The following is a 12,489-nucleotide window of genomic DNA, read 5'->3' on the forward strand; positions in this document are numbered from 1 at the left end:
CTCGATAAGTTGGCTACTCAGGATGGCCTTGAACTCATTTTGTCATAGCTCCGGCAGTTTTTGCCTCAGCCTCCTGAGTAGCTAAGATTACAGGCCTGCCTACCAGGCCTGTCCCCACCTGTATGTTAAGCAGAGCTCCAACAATAGCTTTGTGCCTTTGAAAAGATCATCCAATGATCTTTTCCTGTGTCTGACAGGTAAGATCCTCAGTTTCCCGGGGTTCTGTTAAAATTCTCTTCTGAAACAAACACTAGAAGCTGGAGAGATGGTTCAGTGGTTTAGAGCACTGGCTGCTCTTCCAGAGGATCCAGGCTCAGTCCCCAGCACAGCAGCCCCCAACTGTCTGGAACTCTAGTTCCAGAGAATTTGACACCCCCATACCAATGCACATAAAATATGTTAAATAAAAAACAAACATATGCTAAGGCTCGGACAGCATTTCATCGATGCAAGTCCTGGGAGCTGAGTTTCATCTTCAGAACCCACATAAAAAAAGCTGGGACAGCCGGGCAGTGGTGGCGCACGCCTTTAATCCCAGCACTTGGGGGACAGAGGCAGGTGGATTTCTGAGTTTGAGGCCAGCCTGGTCTACAGAGTGAATTCCTGGAAGGCCAGGACTACACAGAGAAACCCTGTCTCGGGGAAAAAAAAAAAAAAAAAAAAAACTGGGACAAGACATCCCAGTGCTGGCAAGGGAAAGTTAGTGGATCCCTAGGGCTTGGTGGCCAGCCACCCTAGCCTATTAGGTAAGCTCCAAGTCAGTGAGAGACCCTGTCTCAAAGTACTAAGTGGACAACATCAGAGAGACAATAGCTGAGATTATCCTCTGGCTTCCACATACACACACACACACACACACACACACACACACATACACACACATGTGACCATGAACACACAGCACCTTTGCTTTCACCACTTGGGACCCTGAGGCAGGAGAATGGCTAGGCTAGGCTGCCCAGGTCAAAGCCAGCCATCTTAACTTTAAAAGTTAAATAATGACTCCAACAAAAACAAACCCCCCCCCAAATTCTTGTGTCTGTAGCTACAAGCTAATCTCCCCCCAGGCTTCTCACTGGCTCACTTCCCTACGACTGGACATGGATCTGATACAATCCTTAAATTAGATAAGGTGCTAACTAGAGAGGGTGGGATCACTTTGCTTAAACCTCATTGGTCTGCTAACCATTTTAGGCTCTGGCTTTTGCCTGGCTCTGGCTGAGCCGCACGTCTTGTTTTCTGCCTCTCCTTGTGATGAATAGTAACTACCCATGCCAGGGTCCTTTCTAGTCTCTCTCAGCCTTGTTTCTTTTTCTCCTAGTTGGACTCTAATGCTGCATCCTTGGCATCTTACCTGGATACATAGCCTGACCCTCATATACTCTGAATGTATCTGGTCCAGTTCTATACCTCCTTTACTTCCACCCAGTAATAACAAAAGACCCAAAAGAGAGAGTACCTAGGACTCCCACTTCTCCCAATTATTCTAAACCAAGTCTATATCTTGGGGGAAGCAGGGAAGAAGACATAAAAAAGGGGGGGTGGCTGGCAGGAGGGAGTGGGCACAAGCCAGCCAATCTGCATTTGTAGGATATGTATTCTGTGCCTGAGAATGGCATCCGAAGTGGTCTATGCATCCCACTCTGAGATGTCTTTGTTCTAGCCCCCAAACTATGTCTTGATTTAAATCTTCACAATGCTCTTTCTTATCTTCTCCCTGCCTTACCCTCACATTCTTTTCTTTTCTGACACAAGGCATTGCTAAGTACCCAGGCAAACCTGTCAGGAACCATCTAGGATAGACCAAATGCTAGCAGATGACTTTCCTGGAGGTGCCCCACCATATTTTTTGTTTGTTTGTTTTTGTTTTTGTTTTATTTTTGTATGGTCTGTGATGGGTGAGCTGTGACAGGCAAGGAAGGCCCCAAGAGACTTGATTTCATTCTTCATTCCAGGATTACTTCTTGCTATTGATATGCCTCTCCTATCACTGTTATATAATCTAATGATCTCTGGGCATCAGCCTACCCTACTGGGAAAATTTCCTGCAGAACAACATGAAAATGAACTTTCATGAATTAATGCCTTTTAGATGAGTTAATGACTTTATAGAATTCCTAATTTGATTCAAACAATTTGGGGGGAAAAGCTTTAAGAGATGGTTTTATAACAAAGTTAGAATCAAGATTCAAATAATTTTAGGAAGAAAGCTTTTTTTTTAAAGGTTTATTTATTTATTATGTGTAAGTACAATGTAGCTGTCTTCAGACACACCAGAAGAGGGCATCAGATCTCATTACGGATAGTAATGAGCTACCATATGGTTGCTGGAATTTGAACTCAGGACCTTTGGAAGAGCAATCAGTGCTCTTAATCGCTGAGCCATCTCTCCAGCCCAGGAAGAAAGTTTTAAGAGATGGCTTTATAATAAAGTCATCAAGAATAGAATGTGACCACTCCTCATAATAGTAAGTAAAGGCTGCATAATAAGAAATACAATGAGCTTTCATAATCACACTAAAAAGAGAAATAGGCTTAAGACAAATTTGTGTTCAAGGAAAAACATTCAGGTCCAAGGATGAAGCCACAGATGTGCACCATGATAAGGTAAGGCCATAAGGTAAGTTAAAAACTGTTGCTTTGAACTTACAATGAGCCTACAGTGTGAAACACTGCTTTGAACTTGTGATTGATACTCTTCTGTAACTCCCTTTTTTAACATTTTTATCTATGAGGTAACTCTTTCTTACATAGAGAACATTTTAACCTATAAGAAGGCCGAAAGCGATAAAAGGAAGGTGGTGTCACTGTTTTCCACTTCACCTGGTGCGTGTGCTGTCTGTGTGAGTGACTTCTTTCCCCTCTGCTTTAAGAACTGTTAATGAGCTCCAAGCCTCTCACCTGGCCAGCAAGGGGCTCCAGAGAAAGGAGCTCTAGTGGTAAACCCTTTTACTTAATTTCCTGCAGCTAAACAGCATGTGCTAACCATCAGCTATTAATGCTTATTTTAAAAAAAAAGAATTACATTTTAGCTTTTCCAACCTGGGCTGGTGGAATGGCTCCTGCAGAGAAGGATGGCAAGAAGGGCCGTTTGGCCATCAACAAGGTGGTGACCGGAGAATACCATGGAATGAGGCACACTTTAAGAAGTGTGCTCCTGGAGCACTCAAAGGAATCCAGAAATCTACCATGAAGGAGATGGGACTCCAGATGTACGCATTGATGTCAAGCTCAATAAAGCTGTCTGCGCCAAGGAAATAAGGAATATCCCGTATCGCATCTAAGTAGGTTTGTCCAGAAAACAAGCTCCATACATTGGTAACGTATGTGCCCGTTACCACATTCAAAACTCTACAGACGGTCGAATGCAGATGAGAACTAACCCGCTGAGTGTCAAAGTTTCAGAATGGAAAATAGAACAATTACAGTTTAGCGCTTACTGAAGCACAGACAGTAATAAAGAGGTAACAGTCAGGTTTCCAGCACTTACTAAAAGCACAGAACAGCATGAGACAGAATCTGGCCCGGAGTTTGGGCCTACCATACAGAATAGGGCACTCCAGAAGGCTGCCCTTCCACTGGGGAAAAAAGTGGCTCAGCCTCCTGCCTGTCCTGGATCAGAGCGCCTGCTCACTTTCCTTTTCTTCCCTGTGTAACTTTTTTTTTTTTTTTCTGATAGTTGCATCTGTCTCTGTTTTCGCTTGTTTTCTTCTTAGGATTCTGCCCTTTTCCTCTCTGCTGAACTGAGCAACCACCTGATGTATCCAGGAGGGGCTAGACATCTGCCTTCCAGCTGTATCTTAGAACCACACCCCAGTGTGTGGAACCCCAGGGCACAGTCCTAAGGCCTTGGTAACTGATGCGCACCCTGGAGGACTTCTCCAGGCACTTCCCCAGAGAAGACCTTAGTGAGTGTGCAAACCTCCATGCAGGCAGGGAAGCCCTGGCAAAGTAGGTTAGACACCAGTCCTTGTTCCTCTACCCTATCCTTAGAGCAAGTAGACTGAGGCTCCTGACCTTGCTGCTTATCAGTGGCAGTGAACCTTCTTGATGCCTAACCTTTTTGCATTTATGCTGCTTCTATAACCCAAGGAGAAACCACTTCAGGGAGACTTCAAGATAAAGCTGGGAGGAATAGTCTTGCCTCTGGCAGCTGTCTCAATATACAGGCAGGCTCCCTGGGAGGAATTTAGCTCTTCTGAGGATTGATAGTAAGGACAGGAAGAACACAGCCAAGGTCCTCACAGGAATCCATTTTCCAACCAAGTTCTCTTACCCTAGCTCTTCCTCCCCGAACCATGCTACATCTTCTGCTGCTACTGTCTCCGCTCAGAAGACTGATTTCAGTTCCTGTTCTCATCCAGTGCCAGCTAGGGCCTATCCCAACAGCCTTCTAAAAGTGGCCGGCCCATCCATAAACACGGGGTAAAATAATAAAGGCTTTTGTCTCTTAACCGCGTTCTAGTCGCCCGATGTTGCGGAAGTGTGTTGATAGAGGGCTGAGTGAGCAAAGAGGAGGGGCTCTGTGTTCCACCGGGCCTGTTGGAAAACAGGACCCAGATATGCTGCGTGTTCGGCCCTCTCTTTTCCTGGGTGGCTTATTCCAGCTTCAGAACCCTTGAGGAACAAGCAGGCCCAGCCCCCTGAGCTCCAAGGGATGTTGTTAGGCAATCAGGAAACGTGATTGTCATTAAGAGATGGGCTGGGTATTGAGACTGCATGATTGGACAGATAAGAACAGCTCAAAACAGAGCAACCTCTAGATGGGATCTCTTGGAATACACGATGCCACCGTCCCAGTATTGGGCATCGTGAGGTTTAAGGTGGGAAGGCCAGGAGCAAGGGTGTTCTTCAGTATAGGAAGGCCTTCTGGAGCCCCTGTGTTGTGTATGGGGGGCGTCTCTCTCCACATCTCTATAAATGGTGAGGCATCCTATGGATGAACAGTAGAAGTAGACACAGAGCTACCTTTGGTTTGCCTCAGTCCTGGGGATGGAACCAAGCCCGACCATCAGCAACCTTCTACCTTGTCAGTCAAGCAGGATGCAGCTTTCTGTGTGGGCAGCAGGAGGATGAACAAATGAGGAAGAGCTTTCTCAAGGCTGTGCAGAAACAGCACCAGCACATCCATCCATCCCCAGACACCCAGGCTTCTGCCTCGGATTTATCTTTCACCCTCCCCTCTCTCCGTGCCAGAGTCTCCTTTAAGCTCCTTGTCTGTTCCCTGACCTGGAATCTCACCACAGACAAACAGGATGTCACTCACTAAGGTGCTCTCCTGTTTACTCCTACCCCAGGCCCATTCTCCTGGTACTCCACCCCGTGTCCCTTCCCACTTGGACCCACCCCCTCCCACCCCTGATCACTCAATCTGACCCTCACTCTCACTCTTCTCCCCCCCCACACACACACACACCACTCCACCCAGCCTCGTCCCTCCCTGACTCACCTCAGGTCCCATTGTCACCAACAAAAATTTCAGCACAACCCTCTCCAACCGGTTCGGCTTAGATGTGCAGCCTTCTGTGGGCCTGAGACCAGTATAAGTGGATGCTTGGACACATGCAGAGAGCATCCACATGGATATGGACAGAGGCAGCCCCGTGTATGTCAGTGGCACTTACTCACCGACATACAAAGCAAACCGGTGATAGTGGGATTGGATTTGTTGCAGATATCTATGTGCCTGTCTTCTGACTGAGGGGCCCTTGAGGGCAGAGATCATGTGTCCTACATCTCTGTCACCTCCCTTGAGTCTGACACAGTGATTTTCATTAAATGTCTGTTGAATGAATGTGCACTCGCAGGCATGCACAACGATGCTACACAGACAAATGCATACGTTTAAGATGCCGTCCATCATGGCTTGAATTGTTCCCATTCTTAGGGCTCAGAACGTAGGTGGGAAGAGGGTAGGTAGTGAGGCATGAGGGGAATGGGGAGTCACTGTAGAAGGAAGAACTGAGCTCTGAGTACAGACATTGGTCTTGAATGGCTTTCATAACCATGATTGTCAGATAGCCCCTAACCTGAAGTTCAGCTTCTCTGGAAATCCATCCCAGAAGAGGGTAGGAAAGGCCTGAGTATAGATAGAACATATTCCTCAGGACGATGGTCCATGTGGTACGTCACAGGATTAAGGGAAGAAAGAGGACTTGAAGATAAATATTTGTTAGATGAGGAAAGAAACATTCCTACCTCAGAGGCATTGCCTTATTCTCTCTGTGGCCAGTGGCACCTGCAGCCCCCATTGTAAGACTGTTTTCTTGGACCTGACCATATCCATGGAGATGTAGGTGTGTTTGTTCCCTTAATAACCACCTCAGAGAAGTTCTGTTTCCTTCCAGTGTTCCCTCTGCCTAAAGTTGGGGTGAGTAATGGAGGGTCGCACCATCTACAGGCTCAGTGCTTGTGGCTGGAAGCCCTTTGGGGGGAAGAGTGTATCTCGAATGGAAAAGTCAAAGCAGACCGCGTACTCAGTCCGTGTTCTAGCTGCTTTCCTACCCTGGTGCCTCAGTTTCTCTGGCGATTTCCTGTACCTAGAGGGATGAGTCCGTGGGAAGCACCTCTCTCAGAGCCTGTGATAGGATCCAAGGTGTGATAATTATAATTATAATACAGGATGCTCCCCCTCCCATCCCCCCTGGCTCTACCCCACCCCTGCCACACTGGATCTCAAAGCAGCATCGGGGTGGGGCCGTTCCCCTGGCATAGGCGGAGACCTGAGTCCTGAAGAGGGGAAGGGGTTTGCCAAGGTGGAGGTGGACAGAAACTAAGGTGCTCTGGCACCCAGCCTGACCCTTGAATCTGCCTCTGACCTGCAGGGAGTAGCCCTCAGGGAAGAGATCACCATCATGGCCGGTACTGAGGGGTGGGATCCAGAGTCAGGTCCACTCTAAGGGCAGCGTTAGAGTCCAGATTACAACCCAGGTTCGGTATGGTAATTTATGATCATTTGAGATCTCTGCCGACTCCACCCACCACCTTCTCCAAACTGACACTGGTTTATTCAGAAATGAAGTCCTCTGTCAAAAAACGCACATGGTTCCCACCGGGGCTTGTCAACTGCCCTGGCACAGCTGACTGACTCTTCACAATGATAAAACAAGCCCAGCTTTGAAGGACTTCACAGAGGACAGCAGTCATCTCTCCCCCACGGCTTAACACCTTTACCCAATCTCTGTCGTACAACAGGCCTCAATCAATGGCTCTTGCATTCATTAAAGCTTACAATTTAGTTAAGGAGATAAGATGAGCACGAAATTATGGGTCCATAAGCTATAATAAAGAGACTGGCAGAAGCTGAGGAAGAAGAGAAGAGAGAAAAGAGTAATCTCAGGGGGGAGGAGTTGGGAAGGCTTCGTGGGAGATGTGGCATTTGGGGTCAGTTTTGAGGGATGAGTGAGATTTGTGAGTGAGGGGGCTGAGGACTGTGTGGCTCAGTGGTAGGGAGCTTGTATGCACAAGGCCCTGGTCCAAAGCCTCCACCTAGAAAACAAACAAACAAAAGCCTGAGCAGGAAGAGCTGGGGAAGTTGCTTATTGATAACTCATTCTCCCTTTCTGTTTCCAGATACGAAACCTATCTAACATATATTTTCTTCCCCTGGTTGTCTCTCCATATTTATGTGTACTTCTAAAAGTATTTTGTTCGCAATGGGCAGTGGTGGCACACGCCTTTAATCCTAAGCACTTGGGAGGCAGAGGCAGGTGGATCTCTGAGTTCTGAGTTTGAGGCCAGCCTGGTCTACAGAGCAAGCTCCGGGACAATAAGGCTGCACAAAGAAACCCTGTCTCGAAAAAGAAAACAAAAAAAAAAAGTTATTATTGTTCTTGTTGTTTGGGGGGAGAGCCTCATATAGCTCAGGATAGCCCAAAACTCTATGTAGCCAAAGCTATCTGAGAGAAAGCTTGATCTTTATGATTTCACCTCCCAAGTTCGGAGACTGCATGCAGATCTGCACCAGCTTGCCTGGCTTTTACCCGTCTTTGAAATTCCAGTGTGCCAGAAATCTTGCCTCTCTCTTTCAGGAGGTAAAGATTCTCCCTTTCTTCTGGCTTCCCAGCTGTCGCTTGGTGGTTACTTTTGTTCCACCAAACTGGAAATATGTGATCAGATGAATCTGTGTGTTGCTGGAGTACAGGGATAGGAGTGAAATTAATACCATCCTCGCAAAGTCCAGACACGCTGTCCTCCCCGTGACCATGGAGGGACATGCCATAGAGAAAAGGCCCTCTTCCTTTTAAAACTCCAGGCCAGGTATCAAGTTGTGGAGAGACGGTTCTGAAAAGACACCAAGAATCCACAGAGCAAATTCCTTGGTCAGCCCCTCCACCTCTCCCATGCAGAGAGTCCGCCAGAGGAACGCCAGGGAAGTTCTTTCTCAGGGGTCTCTGAACCGGCTTCCTGCTTCCAGAAAACCACCAGACTAAGCTTGGCCATCCTCTTGCAAAGTCCACTCTCCGATTTGGGCCTTCTAAAGGATGAGGGACTAACAGACCAGGGACATCCTTGGTTCTCCCCTTGCTTCTGAGGCACTGAAGCTGAGCCCATCAGGAGTTTCAGGAACTTGTCAAACCTCAAGAAACAGCTGACCTGGCTGGCATAAGAGACCGCTGGTTTCCTTTCCTCACACAAGGGCCTTGCCCCTGTTCATCTTGGTACCTTTCTCTTTAAGGCACTCAGCCCTCCTTCTTGCCGCCCCCCCCCCCCCCCCGAAACCCCGCACCTCACCAACTATGGGCTCCCCTTACAGTCGGGTTCATACTCTCCCAGGTAAAGCCCCTGTTGAGGATGAAATCACACTGCCCGCACCCAGGTCCTTTCCTTCTTCCCTCCCTCCCTGGCGCCCATTAGCTAGCCCAGGCCGTGGGGGCGGTGGCTGCGGAGTCTCCTCTCTGTGCCAGGCCCGGCCCCCTGAGACGCACCTGTTCTGACCTGCTTAGCAGGTTCCCAGGTTTCTGCCTTCGTTGTTGGCCACGGCGTGGGAAGCAGCTCTGGGGGAGCTCAGGGCTCCCGATCACGGCTTCTTAGGGGTAGCCACGGCTGGGTGGGTAGAACTGGGGCCTGGGTCCCCTAGTGGAGACCCAAGTGGGATAGGCAGGTACGGCAGTGCCTGGGGACTCCCTGACTTCCTGACTTCTGGGTCAGAGCCTTACCCAGCTCCAGAACCGGCTCCCAGGGAGAACTCCGTGGAACTCCAGAATCTCTGGGCAGGTCTACCTTTCAGCCAATGCCCCTGTCCCTGGGAGCCGAGATGTGGGGCCCTGAAGCCTGGCTGACGCTGTTGTTCCTGGCATCGTTTACAGGTAGGACTCGCCTGAACCCTCAGGACTCTTGCTTCTGAGCCCTACCTGGCAGAGACAGACACGCAAACACACACATACACACACACAAACACAAACACACAAACATTCCCTTTCCTTGGACTCTGGGTGAAGGAGACTATCTCTTTGTACCACTCCACTAGACAGCAGTGTCCCACGAAGAACCAGTGTAGCTCTTCCTTCTCAAGTCCCCTCTGAGCCCCAAAGCCAGGCCACTTAATGTCTGCAGTCCCTATCTATCTCTGCCTAAGCCTTGCTTGCCAAAGCCTCTGTGGTGATAGACATACATACATACATACATACATACATACATATGCATACACATATATACATGCACAACATGTATATGTATATATATCTGGAGTAGGTGGGCTGAAAGGTTGTAAGGTGAGAACCAAGGACCCTGTTCACCCCAGGGCTTCCTGGAAGCTTTGTGGCTGACCCACTACTCACCAGGTGCAGGCCACCTGATGTCTAGGGAGTGGGTGGACATTTCTGTGTCCTTCTTCTCTCATGACAATAGTCTGAGCACCAGGACTGGGGTGCTTGTTGAAGGACTACAGGGAAGCCAAGAGACTCCTCGTCCTCCTTCCCTGGCACACACACCAACAGGTAGAGAGTGATATGGGTTTCTTATAGGGTTCTGGAGCCTAGAAGGTAAAAGGCCTCCTAAATGGAGCACCTCCACTTTTGTTCCTTTATCATCTCGCCGTTTCCTCTGTTGAATGCCTTGAATCACACTCTCTGCCTGCCTAATATACAGAGAGTATATATAAATTGTAGGACTGTGTCATTTTCAGAGAGGGAGAGTCTGGACACAGGGCGGGTTGTGGAGTGGGGGGAGGGCACAGTGTAGGATGCCATTGGCTGCTTCTGAGGACCGAGGAGTCGAGAACTCATTCTCCTTAGAAAGACAGGGTTCTGTCTGCAGAGGACGGCAGGGTCCCCAGCCCAAGAAGCAGCACCGCCAGGGAATGAATGTCAGCTGTCCAGCAGCACTTGGCGATTCCCTCCCAACCCCCATTCTCAGCTGAAGCTCAAGAAAACAAGGGGTAAATGGCTGGACTGGCACTCTGGAATTCTAACGACTGGCCAGTGGTCCACTCTCTCATCTCAGGATTCTAAGCTCCAACCTTTGCCACGTGCCCTTACCCCTAACCCCTGCTCTTAATTCCCATCTTCCACATAGCCCTTTTCACTTACTTAGGGCCTGAGGGTGGGGCCTTCTGCTGGGCCAGGGAGCCCAAGAGTCACTTTGCTGTAGAATCTACTTCCACACTTGGAAGAATGGAGTCCTGCTGTCTCCAGGACTTGGCTGGGATCAAAGAGATCAACAACACTTCAACTCCTTCATTTTACAGATGGGAGAACCAAGAGAAACAGATAGGTCGGTGAGATCAGCAAGATTACTCAGTGTGAACACCCCGGCGTAGTTGAGAGCGACCTGGGTTCAGCCAGGATACTAGATGCTGGCAGGGGGACAATCAGGATACTAACCTGCCTTCCCTTTCCATGCTCCAAGACTGTCCTTTCAAACAGAAGCTCAGTGAAGAAGGAAAGGACTCCTGGCTAGAAAATTACCCCCAGACTTCACCCAGATCTGAGAGAAGCTATTTGGAAGAGAAAGGCTAGCTCCAGGATTGCCCAGGAAGTTAGTAACTAATCATACATCACTGTGCTTCTGCCGCAATGACCTGCACAGAGATGAAGGCCACTCCCAGGGGTCCTGGAAACTTGGAGAGCCCTATCACCTCCATCCTGACTCCCTTATGTGTGGGCATGTCTTTAATGGCCCTACGAACCTAGACTAATTTTACGTCTCTGAACACCTCTCAAATTTGGAAATCGGGAGCCTCGACTTCTGATCCCATTTCTTCCATTAATTTGTTAGGTGTTTTCTAATCAGCTAAGAGGCTCCTCCTCTTCAGGAGAACAAGAAGGACCAGATGGTCTCTGCAGACCTTCTGACTCTGAAATGCTAGACTTCTGTGATTGTCCAGCTCCTGGCTTGAAGTGGAATGTTTCTGGTGATTGAAGACCTGATCAGTCTCCCTGTGGCTGAGAGGACCCTTCTCAAGGACTTGGCCTTCCTGGATCTATTGCAAAGTGACACTTGTCCCCCAACTCCAGGGACATTAGAGCTCTGAGCCCTAGGGCCCTGCCCCACCCCTGTCAGGGAGAGGAGCCCAGGCTTGGGAGGCACCTCCAACACCACAGCTCTTTGTTTCTCCTTAATAGGATGAGTTTCCGGGTGAGGTCCCATCCCTCCTCCCTTCTCCATCTCTTGCCCTGGGGCTGAGGGGCCGAATCTGCAAACTACTTCCCAACAGGATCCTAGTCCCTAACTCTGGGTCCTGTACGACCTGGGAGTGAGCTGTTCTGTCAATTCTGAGTTCTAGACTCTGACGGTTAGGATCAACTTTCTGTGGAGATTAATTTCCTAGAAAGGGAGGGGCCCCATCCCTGCTTTTCTACTCCTGATGACAGAGGTGGGCAGGCCCTTTCCTGTAGGACCTACCCAAACCCAGAGAAGCCAGAAAGGGAGGTTTGCTTCCCCGCCCAAGTGTGGAGAACTAGGAGAATCCCAGGGAAGCCTTTGGCCCCAGTGACCCTGGTTCCATCCTAGTATTTTGTAGTGATGGGGCTGTGATGAAAGACCCCAGCTACAGAGATGGCAGTGAGGGGTTTAGGGTACACAGCTCCATCTTCTAGAGCATGGACTTGGGATACAGGGGTCCTCAGGGAAAGTGAATGGGTGCTAACCACAGAGGGGAGCAAGCCCTGTAAGGAGAGAATGCCCGGATAAATGTACACCGATGATAAAGATTAGGCAAAGAAGGGATGGGAATGAAAAGTGGGAAACTAAGTCAGGAGCGCAGAGAGTGGAGAAACTCTGGGTTCTAGATCTGGGAACAGAATCTAAAGCAATTAAGTTCTGCGTGAGGAGTCAACACTGCCCCTGTTTTCTGGAGGATACTGGGAGTACCGTACTCTACACTTCCACTAGAACAGAAACAATCCGATGGTACCTGCTGCCTGAGGAGCCATCCCCATGGCTTTCTGCGCCCCTCCCCCCAGGTCTCCAAAACTGTTCTGATAGCTGAAGTTGAGGCTGTGATGTGGCATGAGGCAGAGCTGGCCACGGTGTGGAAGGGGGTAGTCG

At 49.1% G+C, this 12,489-nt stretch overlaps 1 protein-coding gene and 1 long non-coding RNA gene across 6 annotated transcripts in view; one reads left to right on the forward strand and one right to left on the reverse strand.

Moving 5' to 3' along the window:
* Positions 1-4,684: 4,684 nt before the first annotated feature.
* On the reverse strand, positions 4,685-5,696 carry LOC116071062. The gene is made up of 2 exons (XR_004110694.1): positions 5,450-5,696; positions 4,685-5,053 (listed from the first exon to the last, which is right to left on the reverse strand). It is a non-coding gene; the product is annotated as an uncharacterized LOC116071062 (long non-coding RNA).
* Positions 5,697-8,935: 3,239 nt separating this feature from the next.
* The window catches only part of Nectin4 (nectin cell adhesion molecule 4), a 19,126-nt gene continuing 15,572 nt past the window's right edge, over positions 8,936-12,489 (forward strand). For all 5 annotated transcript variants that reach the window (XM_031389471.1, XM_031389498.1, XM_031389480.1 and 2 more), the window contains exon 1: positions 8,936-9,308. In XM_031389471.1, the coding sequence (XP_031245331.1) occupies positions 9,233-9,308 (76 nt within the window). In that variant the 5' untranslated portion in view covers positions 8,936-9,232. The remainder of the gene's footprint in view (positions 9,309-12,489) is intronic.

The sequence above is a fragment of the Mastomys coucha genome, unplaced genomic scaffold (genome assembly GCF_008632895.1).
Source record: "Mastomys coucha isolate ucsf_1 unplaced genomic scaffold, UCSF_Mcou_1 pScaffold1, whole genome shotgun sequence".
Classification (NCBI taxonomy): Eukaryota; Metazoa; Chordata; class Mammalia; order Rodentia; family Muridae; genus Mastomys; species Mastomys coucha.